At 40.9% G+C, this 16,765-nt stretch overlaps 1 protein-coding gene across 1 annotated transcript in view; it reads left to right on the top strand.

Moving 5' to 3' along the window:
- LOC148479678 (uncharacterized) overlaps positions 1-13,122 on the top strand; it is a 180,657-nt gene extending 167,535 nt beyond the window's left edge. The window contains exons 11-12 of the mRNA XM_088454470.1: positions 4,031-8,297; positions 11,103-13,122. Of these exons, the coding sequence (XP_088310596.1) occupies positions 4,031-8,286 (4,256 nt within the window). The 3' untranslated portion in view covers positions 8,287-8,297; positions 11,103-13,122. The remainder of the gene's footprint in view (positions 1-4,030; positions 8,298-11,102) is intronic.
- The last annotated feature ends 3,643 nt before the right edge of the window (positions 13,123-16,765 follow it).

Here is a 16,765-nt window from a genome sequence, read left to right as displayed (position 1 = left end):
AATGGGGTAAATGGTCAGCCTATGAATGGGGTAATATGAGTGGGGTAAATGGTCAGCCTATGAATGAGGTAAATGGTCAGTGTATGAATGGGGTAATATGAATGGGGTAAATTGTCAGCCTATGAATGGGGTAATATGAATGGGGTAAATGGTCAGCCTGTGAATGTGATAAATGGTCTGTGTGTGAATGGGGTAAATGGTCAGTCTATGAATGAGGTAAATGGTCAGCCTATGAATGAGGTAAATGGTCAGTCTATGAATGAGGTAAATGGTCAGCCTATGAATTAGTTAAATGTTCAGCCTATGAATTAGTTAAATGGTCAGTCTATGAATGAGGTAAATGGTCAGTGTATGAATGGGGTAATTGGTCAGCCTATGAATGGGGTAAATGGTCAGTCTATGAATGGGGTAAATGGTCAGTCTATGAATGGGGTAAATGGTCAGTGTATGAATGGGGTAAATGGTCAGTGTATGAATGAGGTAAATGGTCAGTGTATGAATGGGGTAAATGGTCAGTGTATGAATGTGGTAAATGGTCAGTCTATGAATGGGGTAAATGGTCAGTCTATGAATGAGATAAATGGTCAATCTATGAATGGGGTAAATGGTCAGTCTAGGAATGAGATAAATAGTCAATCTATGAATGGGGTAAATGGTCAGTGTATGAATGAGGTAAATGGTCAGTGTATGAATGGGGTAAATGGTCAGTGTATGAATGGGGTAAATGGTCAGTGTATGAATGTGGTAAATGGTCAGTCTATGAATGGGGTAAATGGTCAGTCTATGAATGAGGTAAATGGTCAGTGTATGAATGAGGTAAATGGTCAGTGTATGAATGGGGTAAATGGTCAGTGTATGAATGTGGTAAATGGTCAGTCTATGAATGGGGTAAATGGTCAGTCTATGAATGAGATAAATGGTCAATCTATGAATGGGGTAAATGGTCAGTCTAGGAATGAGATAAATAGTCAATCTATGAATGGGGTAAATGGTCAGTGTATGAATGAGGTAAATGGTCAGTGTATGAATGGGGTAAATGGTCAGTGTATGAATGGGGTAAATGGTCAGTGTATGAATGTGGTAAATGGTCAGTCTATGAATGTGGTAAATGGTCAGTCTATGAATGGGGTAAATGGTCAGTCTATGAATGGGGTAAATGGTCAGTGTATGAATGTGGTAAATGGTCAGTCTATGAATGTGGTAAATGGTCAGTCTATGAATGGGGTAAATGGTCAGTCTATGAATGAGATAAATAGTCAATCTATGAATGGGGTAAATGGTCAGTGTATGAATGAGGTAAATGGTCAGTGTATGAATGTGGTAAATAGTCAGTGTATGAATGGGGTAAATGGTCAGTGTATGAATGGGTTAAATGGTCAGTCTATGAATGTGATAAATGGTCAGTGTATGAATGGGGTAAATGGTCAGCCTATGAATGGGTAAATGGTCAGTCTATGAATGTGGTAAATGGTCAGCCTATGAATGAGGTAAATGGTCAGTCTATGAATGAGGTAAATGGTCAGTCTATGAATGGGGTAAATGGTCAACCTATGAATGGGGTAATATGAGTGGGGTAAATGGTCAGCCTATGAATGGGGTAAATGGTCAGTGTATGAATGGGGTAATATGATTGGGGTAAATTGTCAGCCTATGAATGGGGTAATATGAATGGGGTAAATGGGCAGCTTGTGAATGTGATAAATGGTCAGCCTATGAATGAGGTAAATGTTCAGTTTATGAATGAGGTAAATGGTCAGCCTATGAATTAGTTAAATGGTCAGCCTATGAACTAGTTAAATGGTCAGTCTATGAATGGGGTAAATGGTCAGTGTATGAATGGGGTAAATGGTCAGTGTATAAATGAGGTAAATGGTCAGTGTATGAATGGGGTAAATGGTCAGTGTATGAATGTGGTAAATGGTCAGTGTATGAATGTGGTAAATGGTCAGTCTATGAATGAGGGAAATGGTCAGTCTATGAATGAGGTAAATGGTCAGTCTATGAATGGGGTAAATGGTCAGCCTATGAATGGGGTAATATGAGTGGGGTAAATGGTCAGCCTATGAATGAGGTAAATGGTCAGTGTATGAATGGGGTAATATGAATGGGGTAAATTGTCAGCCTATGAATGGGGTAATATGAATGGGGTAAATGGTCAGCCTGTGAATGTGATAAATGGTCTGTGTGTGAATGGGGTAAATGGTCAGTCTATGAATGAGGTAAATGGTCAGCCTATGAATGAGGTAAATGGTCAGTCTATGAATGAGGTAAATGGTCAGCCTATGAATTAGTTAAATGTTCAGCCTATGAATTAGTTAAATGGCCAGTCTATGAATGAGGTAAATGGTCAGTGTATGAATGGGGTAATTGGTCAGCCTATGAATGGGGTAAATGGTCAGTCTATGAATGGGGTAAATGGTCAGTCTATGAATGGGGTAAATGGTCAGTGTATGAATGGGGTAAATGGTCAGTGTATGAATGAGGTAAATGGTCAGTGTATGAATGGGGTAAATGGTCAGTGTATGAATGTGGTAAATGGTCAGTCTATGAATGGGGTAAATGGTCAGTCTATGAATGAGATAAATGGTCAATCTATGAATGGGGTAAATGGTCAGTCTAGGAATGAGATAAATAGTCAATCTATGAATGGGGTAAATGGTCAGTGTATGAATGAGGTAAATGGTCAGTGTATGAATGGGGTAAATGGTCAGTGTATGAATGGGGTAAATGGTCAGTGTATGAATGTGGTAAATGGTCAGTCTATGAATGTGGTAAATGGTCAGTCTATGAATGGGGTAAATGGTCAGTCTTTGAATGGGGTAAATGGTCAGTCTATGAATGGGGTAAATGGTCAGTCTATGAATGTGGTAAATGGTCAGTCTATGAATGGGGTAAATAGTCAATCTATGAATGGGGTAAATGGTCAGTGTATGAATGAGGTAAATGGTCAGTGTATGAATGTGGTAAATAGTCAGTGTATGAATGGGGTAAATGGTCAGTGTATGAATGTGGTAAATGGTCAGTCTATGAATGGGGTAAATGGTCAGCCTGTGAATGTGATAAATGGTCAGTGTATGAATGGGGTAAATGGTCAGCCTATGAATGGGTAAATGGTCAGTCTATGAATGTGGTAAATGGTCAGCCTATGAATGAGGTAAATGGTCAGTCTATGAATGAGGTAAATGGTCAGTCTATGAATGGGGTAAATGGTCAACCTATGAATGGGGTAATATGAGTGGGGTAAATGGTCAGCCTATGAATGGGGTAAATGGTCAGTGTATGAATGGGGTAATATGATTGGGGTAAATTGTCAGCCTATGAATGGGGTAATATGAATGGGGTAAATGGGCAGCTTGTGAATGTGATAAATGGTCAGCCTATGAATGAGGTAAATGTTCAGTTTATGAATGAGGTAAATGGTCAGCCTATGAATTAGTTAAATGGTCAGCCTATGAATTAGTTAAATGGTCAGTGTATGAATGGGGTAAATGGTCAGTGTATGAATGTGGTAAATGGTCAGTGTATGAATGTGGTAAATGGTCAGTCTATGAATGGGGTTAATGGTCAGTCTATGAATGGGGTAAATGGTCAATCTATGAATGGGGTAAATGGTCAATCTATGAATGGGGTAAATGGTCAGTGTATGAATGAGGTAAATGGTCAGTGTATGAATGAGGTAAATGGTCAGTGTATGAATGAGGTAAATGGTCAGTGTATGAATGGGGTAAATGGTCAGTCTATGAATGGGGTAAATGGTCAGTCTATGAATGGGGTAAATGGTCAGTCTATGAATGAGATAAATAGTCAATCTATGAATGGGGTAAATGGTCAGTGTATGAATGGGGTAAATGGTCAGTGTATGAATGAGGTAAATGGTCAGTGTATGAATGGGGTAAATGGTCAGTGTATGAATGGGGTAAATGGTCTGCCTATGAATGTGGTAAATGGCCAGTCTATGAATGGGGTAAATGGTCAGTGTATGAATGGGGTAAATATTGATAGCGTCTGATATTTTCTTTTTCACTTGAAGGTATTTTCAGCAGACCGACACCGCGATACCAGCGCAGTAATACAGAATCTATTTTGTCCTCCATGTCCCGAAGTCCAACTTACATGTATGGTTTTCAAAAAAGAGACTCATTCAGTTCTCCTTCACCTTACACCCCCCAACCATGTTCTCCTGCCTTCATCTTCTCCAAGTCTCCTCTGCCTGTCACCTCTCCCAAGGTGGACTCTTTACCTACATTCATACCCCCTCCTATTACCACCACTCGAGTCAGTCAATCACATTTTAAAGGGAGTTCTCCAACTCAGACGCATAATACATCACCAAAGACTGTGTCTAGTGATTTCCTATTTAGAGCTGAATATATACCCCCAGAAGATCCTCAGCAACACACTAACTCCCCCCCAAACACCGACCCTCAGACTAGACCTGTATCCCTCAACAGTATACCACAAGCAAACCTAGAGGAAACTTCTCTCTTGTCAAGTGGTATATACAAAGCCGAGCTTGTGCCTGTTGATTCTTCATCAACATCTCAACCTAAGGTCCAGGAAGACCCAAAAAAAACTATTATGGTACAGTCGTACAGCATAAAATCACCAACAGCCAGCAAACCAACTGCAATAAAAGCCACCGTCTCTATCTCCACTCCTCTGACAGAGATAGCTTTTGCTAGTCCAACACCTCTTACAGATGATAGAATTTCTACTGACCTCCCCAACACAGAGGTAGCAGTGTCAAAATCTACCACAGATGCTACATGGACAACTACTAAACCTGCTGTAGATATCACTCTACCTACTCCTGCCGCGCTGGTCTCAGTTCCTTCTGCTCCAGCCACTGAAGAGGCGACTTTCCAATCTTCTTCAATGGTCAATGTCACAGAGACTAAATCAAATTTGATTATACCCACCAGAGATGACACATTTGCTACTACTACCACAGAAGTTCTGCCCGCATATTCTGTCCCACCCGCTGCTTCACTGATAGCAGACAAACGTTCTCCTGTTTCATCCCCTTTGGCATCTTTATTATCCTATGTGAGTCCCCAACCCTATGCCCCTTTTAATACAGAGACAACTATCCCTAAGACTTTCAAGACCTCACCAGTTGCTTTGGCATTACGTGATGATGCTCTACTTTTTTCCACAGGTTCCACAAAGAACTTTAATGAGATTCTACCCTTTAATACCCTAGATAATTCAAACCTAGAGACTTTACCCAAATCTCATATCCGTCCCTATATACACTCACTTGAATCTCAAGGTGAACTCCATGATAACCAAGCTGAGCATCCACTATCTGAATCATTACCTATAGCCATCTCCTTTACCACTGATGCCTCACCTAAACCAGAACCCAATAATAATCAAACTGAGGTTCCACTACCTGAATTTTTACCTGTTGCTGTATCCTCTCTCACCAATGAATCACCTCAACCCGATAAACACCAAACTGATATTCCTCTACTTTCATCTTTACCTTTAGCCAATACCTCACCTGAGCCCGATAACAACCAAACTGAGGTTCCACTACCTGAATCTTTACTTATATCCGTCTCCCTGCCCACTGATGCCTTACATGAGCCTGAACCAGATAACAAAACTGAGGGTCCACTACCTGAATTTTTACCTGTTGCTGTATCCCCTCTCACCAATGAATCACCTGAACCCGATAAAATCCAAACTGATATTCCTCTACTTTCATCTTTACCTTTAGTCAATACCTCACCTGAGCCTGAACCCGATAATAACCAAACTGAGGTTCCACTACCTGAATCTTTACCTATAGCCAACTCCCTGCCCACTGATTCCTTACCTGAGCCTGATCCCGATAATAGCAAAACTGAGGTTCCACTACCTGAATCTATACCTATAGCCAACTCCCTGCCCACTGATTCCTTACCTGAGCCTGATCCCGATAATAGCAAAACTGAGGTTCCACTACCTGAATCTATACCTATAGCCAACTCCCTGACCACTGATTCCTTACCTGAGCCTGAACCCGATAATAACAAAACTAAGGTGCCACTACCTGAATTTGTACCTGTTGCCAACTCCTTTCCCACCGATGCCACACCTGCGCCTGAAACTGCTAATAACCATATTGAGGTTCCACTACCTGAATCTTTACATGTATCTGCCTACCTTCCCACCGATGCCTCACCTAAATCAGAATCCAATAATAGTGAAACTGAGGTTACTCTACCTGAATCTTTACCTATAGCCATCTCCCTGCACACTGATGCCTCACCTGAGTCTGAACCCGATAATAACAAAACTGAGGTTCCAATACCTGAATTCTTACCTGTTGCCATCTCCTTTCTCACTGATGCCTCATCTGAATCTGAATCCGATAAGAACCAAACTGAGGTTGCACTCCCTGAATCTTTACATGTATCTGAATACCTTCCTACTGGTGCATCACCAAAATCTGAACCTGTGAATAACCAAACTGAGGTTCCTCTACCTGAGTCTTTACCTGTATTTTTCTACCTTCCTACTAATACCTCACCTACATCAGAACCTGATAATAGCCAAACTGAGGTTACTCTACCTGAATCTTTACCTATTGCCATCTCCCTGCCCACTGATTCTTCACCTGAGTCTGAACCCGATAATAACCAAACTGAGGTTCCACTACCTGAATCTTTACCTGTATCTGCCTGCCTTCCCACCTATGCCTTTCCTAAATCTGAACTGAATAATAATAAAACCGAGGTTCCACTGTTTGGCTCTCTACCTATTTTTGACCCCCTTCCCTTCAATGAGGCATCTGAATCTAGACCCAATTATAATGAATCTGAGGTTCCACTAACTGAGTTTTCACCTTTATCTACCTCCATCTCCTTCAATGGCTCAACTGAATCTAAACCCTATAATAGCCAAACTGAGGTTCCACTTTCTGAACCATTACCTGTATCTACCTACCTTCTCTCTGATGCCTCACCTGAATTTGAACACAGTAAAAACAAAACTGAGGTTCCACTAATTGAATCTTTACCTATATTTGACTCCTTTCTTACTGATGGCTCATCTGAATCTAAACTCAATAATAACCAAACCGAGGCTTCACTAATTGAGTTTTCACCTTTAGTTACCTTTTTTTCCACTGACAGTTCACCTGAATTGGAACCTGATAAACAAACTGTGGTTCCACTACCTGAATCTTTAACTGTACCTGCTTACCTTCCCACTGATGCCTCACCTAAATCTGAGCTCGATAATAACCAAACAGACATTCCACTAATTGAGTCTTTACCTGTATGTGATTGCTTTCTTACTGAACCCTCACCTGAAACTCAGCCCAATAATAATCATATGGAGGCTTCTCTAATTGACTGTCTATTTTACTCTCTTCCCATCGACAACTCAACGGAATCTCAATCAAATGATAAACAAACTGAGGATCCAATAGATAAATCTTTACCTGTATTTAACTCCCTATTCACCGATAACTTACCCGAATCTCAGCCCAATAATTACCAAACTGAGGTCTCAATAATTGACTCTTTACCTATATTTGCCTCATTTACTACTGACAACTCACTGACATCTCAAACATGTAATAACCAAGCTGATGTTCTACCAATTGAGTTGCTACCTGTACATGCCTCACTTCCCGCCAATGGCTCAAAGGAATTCCACGCTCAGGTCAATGATGACTTCTTTAGCGGTTCATCTATTGAGTCTTTACCTGTATGTGTCTCCTCTCCTATGGACAGCTCACCTGAATATGAAGCCGAAACAAATAATATCCAAATTCAGGTTCCATCAAGTCAGTCTATACCTTTGTCCTCCTCTCTTCCTGCTGCCACCTCACCGAATCCTCAGCCCCTACCAATCGATGACCTCTCTATTGAAGTTGCACAACCTGTGAACACTGCTCTGATATGTGAGTCACTGCCCACCGAGAGATTAATTATGTTTGAGGACACCCACCCTGGCAGCCCACCAGTCATGGGAAATGTCTCTGCATTTGAGCCACTGAATACAGATGGCTCCAAGGACATAGTTGTTCAAAGCACAGATGATGTCATAGTTCACCATACTTTCCCCACCAGTAACTTAGCAGCTGAGACTCTACCAGCTGAAGACCTCATTTTCTATGACTCGGTGCCAAATCCCAATGACGGCTCTGCACATGGCAACCATGGACATTCAACACAGACCCAAACACTGACCCCTCTGCAGGCAATGGAAAATGCTGATCAAGGCAATAACAGTTCCTCCCAGCCTTTCCTTTCATCTACATTCTGCACTTCACATGGAGGTCTTTAGGTGTAATAGAGGTGAGTGTCAAAATCAGGGCAATTATGGTTTGAGAAGATAAAGTAGTTTTACTTAGTAAATGCTATTAATATCCAGGTGTCACCTTTTCCTTTCCTCACACCCTGGTTGGTCATCTTTAAGTCTTTACTTACTGTATTATCCTGTGTTTTCTCTCCGCACTTATGGACATGTTTAGTACATACATCCTTGGTTACACATGTGTTCCTCAAACCTATTTCCCATTCCATACACTGCAGGTTCCTGAAAGTCGCCATTGTGTCTTACACAAACAACTTCTTCCCAGTCGTTATTATCGTTGTTGTAGCAGTCATCCTCCTCTTCCTCACTGTATCATCCTCCTCTTCCTCACTGTATCATCCTCCTCTTCCTCACTGTATCATCCTCCTCTTCCTCACTCTATCATCCTCTTCTTCCTCACTCTATCATCCTCCTCTTCCTCACTCTATCATCCTCTTCTTCCTCACTCTATCATCCTCCTCCTCACTCTATCTTCCTCACTGTATCATCCTCCTCTTCCTCACTCTATCATCCTCTTCTTCCTCACTCTATCATCCTCCTCTTCCTCAAGGTATCTTCCTCCTCTTCCTCACTGTATCATCCTCCTCTTCCTCACTCTATCATCCTCTTCTTCCTCACTCTATCATCCTCCTCCTCACTCTATCATCCTCCTCTTCATCACTGTATCATCCTCTTCTTCCTCACTCTATCATCCTCCTCTTCCTCAAGGTATCTTCCTCCTCTTCCTCACTGTATCATCCTTCTCTTCCTCACTGTATCATCCTCCTCTTCCTCACTGTATCATCCTCTTCTTCCTCACTGTATTATCCTCTTCTTCCTCACTCTATCCTCCTCCTCTTCCTCACTGTATCATCTTCCTCTTCCTCACTCTATCATCCTCCTCTTCCTCACTGTATCATCCTCTTCTTCCTCACTGTATTATCCTCTTCTTCCTCACTCTATCATCCTCTTCTTCCTCACTCTATCATCCTCCTCTTCCTCACTGTATCAGCCTCCTCTTCCTCACTGTATTAGCCTCTCCTTCCTCACTGTATTATCCTCTCCTTCCTCACTCTATCATCCTCCTCTTCCTCACTGTATCATCCTCTTCTTCCTCACTGTATCATCCTCTTCTTCCTCACTGTATCATCCTCCTCTTCCTCACTGTATCATCCTCCTCTTCCTCACTCTATCATCCTCCTCTTCCTCACTGTATTATCCTCTTCTTCCTCACTGTATCATCCTCCTCTTCCTCACTCTATCATCCTCTTCCTCCTCACTGTATCATCCTCTTCCTCCTCACTGTATCATCCTCTTCTTCCTCACTCTATCATCCTCTTCTTCCTCACTCTATCATCCTCCTCTTCCTCACTCTATCATCCTCCTCTTCCTCACTGTATCATCCTCCTCTTCCTCACTCTATCATCCTCCTCTTCCTCACTGTATCATCCTCTTCTTCCTCACTGTATTATCCTCTTCTTCCTCACTCTATCATCCTCTTCTTCCTCACTCTATCATCCTCCTCTTCCTCACTGTATCAGCCTCCTCTTCCTCACTGTATTAGCCTCTCCTTCCTCACTGTATTATCCTCTCCTTCCTCACTCTATCATCCTCCTCTTCCTCACTGTATCATCCTCTTCTTCCTCACTGTATCATCCTCTTCTTCCTCACTGTATCATCCTCCTCTTCCTCACTCTATCATCCTCCTCTTCCTCACTCTATCATCCTCCTCTTCCTCACTCTATCATCCTCTTCCTCCTCACTGTATTATCCTCTTCTTCCTCACTCTATCATCCTCCTCTTCCTCACTGTATTATCCTCTTCCTCACTGTATCATCCTCCTCTTCCTCACTCTATCATCCTCTTCCTCCTCACTGTATCATCCTCCTCTTCCTCACTGTATCCCAGTCACTGAAGTCACCACAAGTCTCATCTCCACAGCACAACAAAACTGACTTCATCACTTACCGTCTCTTTCTTGTGTTTGGCGAACTCCGTTATATCTTTCTCATGTCATCAAACTCTTCAACTAAATATTGTAGGGACAGGGGTAGGGGTATTGGTAGGGGCATGGGTAGGGGAAGGGGCAGGGGTAGGGGCAGGTTTAGAGGTATTGGTAGGGGCATGGGTAGGGGAAGGGGCAGGGGTAGGGGCAGGTTTAGAGGTATTGGTAGGGGCATGGGTAGGGGTATTGCTAGGGGCAGGGGTATTGGTAGTGGCATGGGTAGGGGTAGGGGTAGGTGAAGGGGTATTGGTAGGGGCATGGGTAGGGGTATTGGTAGGGGCAGGGGTATTGGTAGGGGTAGTGGTAGGGGTATTGGTAGGGGCGGGGTAGGGGTAGGGGTATTGGTAGGGGTATTGGTAGGGTAGGGGTAGGGGTAGTGGCAGGGGTAGGGGCATGGGTAAGGGTAGGGGCATGGGTAGGTGTATTGGTGGGGGCAGGGGCATGGGTAGGAACATGGGTAGGGGCAGGGGTATTAGTAGGGGTAGGGGTATTGGTAGGGGTATTGGCAGGGGTAGGGGTTTTGGTAGGGGCATGGGTAGGGGTATTGGTAGGGATAGGGGCATGGGTAGAAGTAGGGTCATGGGTAGGGGTATTGGTAGGGGTAGGGGCATGGGTAGGGGTATTGGTAGGGGTAGAGGTAGGGTCATGGGTAGGGGTAAGTGTATTGGTAGGGGTAGGGGCATGGATAGGGGTATGGGTATGGGTAGGGGTATTTCTCTCTTTTATTTATTGTCTTACCTGTGTCAGCTGCTATATGACCATTTACCATGTCTTAGAAAAGTGATGTTATTTCTCCTGTTAGATGTCAGCTGTTGATTATATATCTGGGAACAAACGTGGAGCATTTGTGACCCTGGGAATCGTACTTTCTTCTACAAATCTCATCTCCCAGCCGGGTGACGTTGTTGGAGTTCCGGGTCACCTCACCTTTATATAGCGCCCTCACTGCTCAATATCCCAAACTGACTGGATGTGAGAGGAGCTTTCATCAGTCCAACAGATTAATCGCATTACAGGATATATTTGTGTTTTTCTTACCCATTAATGAGTAGACATCTTCATTTCTTCTTATCTATCAATAAGAGGACAACTTGTATTCTTATTATTCTTCAGCAAAACAGATTTTCAGTTCCCGTTCATCAAGGACTTCCGTTCTTTCACATCAATAAGAGAACGTGCACTATTGTAGTATCATTGCTCTTTACTCACCCACAAATGAGGGCTCACCTTCAGCTCCACTCATCTATCACTAAATGAATGTCTTCAGTTCTCCTAATCCATCAATAAGAAGATATCTACAACCATTACTGTAGGAGTGACTCCAGTTCTCCTAATCCATCAATGAGAGGATATCTACAACCATTACTATGGGATGACTCCAGTTCTCCTAATCCATCAATGAGAGGATATCTACAACCATTACTGTGGGATGACTCCAGTTCTCCTAATCTATCAATGAGAGGATATCTACAACCATTACTGTGGGATGACTCCAGTTCTCCTAATCCATCAATGAGAGGATATCTACAACCATTACTGTGGGAGTGACTCCAGTTCTCCTAATCCATCAATGAGAGGATATCTACAACCATTACTGTTGGAGTGACTCCAGTTCTCCTAATCCATCAATGAGAAGATATCTACAACCATGACTGTAGGAGTGACTCCAGTTCTCCTAATTCATCAATGAGAGGATATCTACAACCATTACTGTGGGATGACTCCAGTTCTCCTAATCCATCAATGAGAGGATATCTACAACCATTACTGTGGGATGACTCCAGTTCTCCTAATCCATCAATGAGAGGATATCTACAACCATTACTGTGGGATGACTCCAGTTCTCCTAATCTATCAATGAGAGGATATCTACAACCATTACTGTGGGATGACTCCAGTTCTCCTAATCCATCAATGAGAGGATATCTACAACCATTACTGTTGGAGTGACTCCAGTTCTCCTAATCCATCGATGAGAAGATATCTACAACCATGACTGTAGGAGTGACTCCAGTTCTCCTAATCCAGCAATGAGAGAATATCTACAACCATTACTGTGGGAGTGACTCCAGTTCTCCTAATCCATCAATGAGAGGATATCTACAACCATTACTGTGGGATGACTCCAGTTCTCCTAATCCATCAATGAGAGAATATCTACAACCTCTACTGTGGGAGTGACTCCAGTTCTCCTAATCCATCAATGAGAAGATATCTACAACTCTAATGACGAAATGACTCCAGTTCTCTTTAAACCAATGATGAGAGGATATCTACAGCTGTAACATGGGAATGACTCCAGTTCTCCTAATCCAGTGATGAGAGAACATCTTAGTTGTCAGTGTCCATCAATTTGAGAAAATCTTCCTGCTCCAGTGATCACTTTGCAGACAGGTTTAATTCTCAGGAATGCAGAACTTGATTCACAAGTGTAATAAAATTGTGTCTTTAGCTAACACAAGTAATTAATATCACATTTTCTACTGGAGTTTGAGTCACTGATGTTAGTGTATAGTGATCACACTGAAACATATTATAAGGAATGTGTAATGTCACGTCTTGGCGGGGGATGTAGTGAATATCCCGACAACTAAAGCCCGACGGGGGACTAAAGATAGGCATCGAAATACTGACGCCTCTCTTAATCCCGACGCCGGAATACAGAAGGATGCCGGATCGATCGAGGTATGTCCGGGGGGACTTAGGGTTAGGCACCCCCCCCCGGTGAGAGTTAGGCACCACTGGGAGGAGGGTGCCAGGAAGGGTTAGGTTTAGGGTGCGGGAAGGGAGGGTTAGGTACAGGCACCCCCGGGAGGGGACTTAGGGAGTGTTAGGGGGGTGGGAGAGGGGAGGGGATCTTGTCCTGTCGGGCTTCTGACATAGGGATTTCATACCCTTTCCCTTGGCGGGATGACACCATCACATGGCTGGTGTGGCTGGTTCACACAGAGTATCACCTGTTGTTTATATGTTGGAGAGTATCCTGCGTTCTCTATGACACATATATATATATTTAACCTGTCACTACAAATGTATAATATAATGAGAACATTTAATAAACACACAAATTATATGATTGCTCTGATTAATGTGGTACTTGAAATGTTGGATTGCGAGTCCTTCTGAGGCCAACTTCCACCCCCGTCACCTGTTCTACATGGTCTAGGTCAGTGTTTCCCAACCCTAGGCCTTATGGAACCCTAACGGTCCATGTTTTCCAGACCATCTAGCTGTAGCACATGTGTTAATTGACATGAGGCCCCTATATACCTGCTGGCGGATAGCCCGATCCTGCGCTGGGATCTGAATCACCGATCTACCAGTCGTAAAAGCAAACCGGTGGCCATCGATGTCCCGCGATCTGTTGCAGGATCGGTTAAATTCTCCCTGTTAAATTTTGCAGATGTGCCAACATTCTAGCAGCTCCCTCAGGGCAATACAGCAGGAGGTGTGGGGGCGGCTGAAGTGGTAGGTGCAGGTGTATGCCAGCACGATCGCGTAATCGCAGCCCCGCACCCCGCTTTATAATGCCGATATTACAGCATTATTAAGCAGGGGGCAGGGCTTAGATGACATGATTCGTCATGAAACGATTTACCGTACCCTCGGGCTGCCCACTTTTGCATGTGGGTGCGGTGGAGCGGGGTGCAGCCACCATGCCGGTGGACATCTATACTCTTGCTGGGTGGGTGGGGCAGTCCCGGGAGAGTAGGCAAGTATGAAATATATACATACATACATACTGTACATACTATACATACATACTGTACATACTATACATACATACTATACATACATACTATACATACATACTATACATACATACTGTACATACTATACATACATACTATACATGCATACTATACATACATACTGTACATACTATACATACATACTGTACATACATACTGTACATACTATACATACATACATACTATACATACATACTGTACATACTATACATACATACTATACATACATACTATACATACTATACATACATACATACTGTACATACTATACATACATACTGTACATACATACTGTACATACTGTACATACTGTACATACATACTGTACATACTATACATACATACTGTACATACTGTACATACATACTGTACATACTGTACATACATACTGTACATACATACTATACATACATACTGTACATACTATACATACATACTGTACATACATACTGTACATACATACTATACATACATACTGTACATACTGTACATACATACTGTACATACTATTCATACATACTGTACATACATACTGTACATACTGTACATACATACTGTACATACATACTGTACATACATACTGTACATACTATACATACATACTGTACATACATACTATACATACATACTATACATACATACTGTACATACATACTATACATATATACTATACATACATACTACTATACATACATACTGTACATACTGTACATACATACTATACATACATACTGTACATACATACTGTACATACTGTACATACATACTGTACATACATACTGTACATACTATACATACTATACATACATGCTGTACATACTGTACATACATACTGTACATACTGTACATACATACTGAACATACATACTGTACATACATACTATACATACATACTGTACATACATACTATACATACATACTGCACATACTATACATACATACTGTACATACTATACATACATACTGTACATACATACTGTACATACATACTGTACATACATACATACTGTACATACTATACATACATACTGTACATACTATACATACATACTGTACATACATACTGTACATACTATACATACATTCTGTACATACATACTGTACATACATACATACTATACATACTGTACATGCATACTGTACATACATACATACTGTACATACTATACATACATACTGTACATACTATACATACTGTACATACATACTGTACATACTATACATACATACTGTACATACTATACATACATACTGTACATACTATACATACTGTACATACTATACATACATACTGTACATACATACTGTACATACTGTACATACTGTACATACATACTGTACATACTATACATACATACTGTACATACTGTACATACATACTGTACATACTGTACATACATACTGTACATACATACTATACATACATACTGTACATACTATACATACATACTGTACATACATACTGTACATACATACTATACATACATACTGTACATACTGTACATACATACTGTACATACTATTCATACATACTGTACATACATACTGTACATACTGTACATACATACTGTACATACATACTGTACATACATACTGTACATACTATACATACATACTGTACATACATACTATACATACATACTATACATACATACTGTACATACATACTATACATATATACTATACATACATACTACTATACATACATACTGTACATACTGTACATACATACTATACATACATACTGTACATACATACTGTACATACTGTACATACATACTGTACATACATACTGTACATACTATACATACTATACATACATGCTGTACATACTGTACATACATACTGTACATACTGTACATACATACTGAACATACATACTGTACATACATACTATACATACATACTGTACATACATACTATACATACATACTGCACATACTATACATACATACTGTACATACTATACATACATACTGTACATACATACTGTACATACATACTGTACATACATACATACTGTACATACTATACATACATACTGTACATACTATACATACATACTGTACATACATACTGTACATACTATACATACATTCTGTACATACATACTGTACATACATACATACTATACATACTGTACATGCATACTGTACATACATACATACTGTACATACTATACATACATACTGTACATACTATACATACTGTACATACATACTGTACATACTATACATACATACTGTACATACTATACATACATACTGTACATACTATACATACTGTACATACTATACATACATACTGTACATACATACTGTACATACATACTGTACATACATACTGTACATACTATACATACTGTACATATATACTGTACATACTATACATACATACTGTACATACTATACATACATACTGTACATACATACTGTACATACATACTGTACATACTATACATACTGTACATACTATACCATACATACTGTACATACATACTGTACATACTATACATACTGTACATACATACTGTACATACTGTACATACATACTGTACATACATACTGTACATACATACTGTACATACTATACATACTATACATACATGCTGTACATACTGTACATACATACTGTACATACTGTACATACATACTGAACATACATACTGTACATACATACTATACATACATACTGTACATACATACTATACATA

This window comes from Taudactylus pleione, unplaced genomic scaffold, assembly GCF_031769625.1.
Source record: "Taudactylus pleione unplaced genomic scaffold, aTauple2 ptg000618l, whole genome shotgun sequence".
In the NCBI taxonomy this organism is placed as follows: Eukaryota; Metazoa; Chordata; class Amphibia; order Anura; family Myobatrachidae; genus Taudactylus; species Taudactylus pleione.
This window is presented reverse-complemented; position numbering and strand designations above follow the sequence as displayed.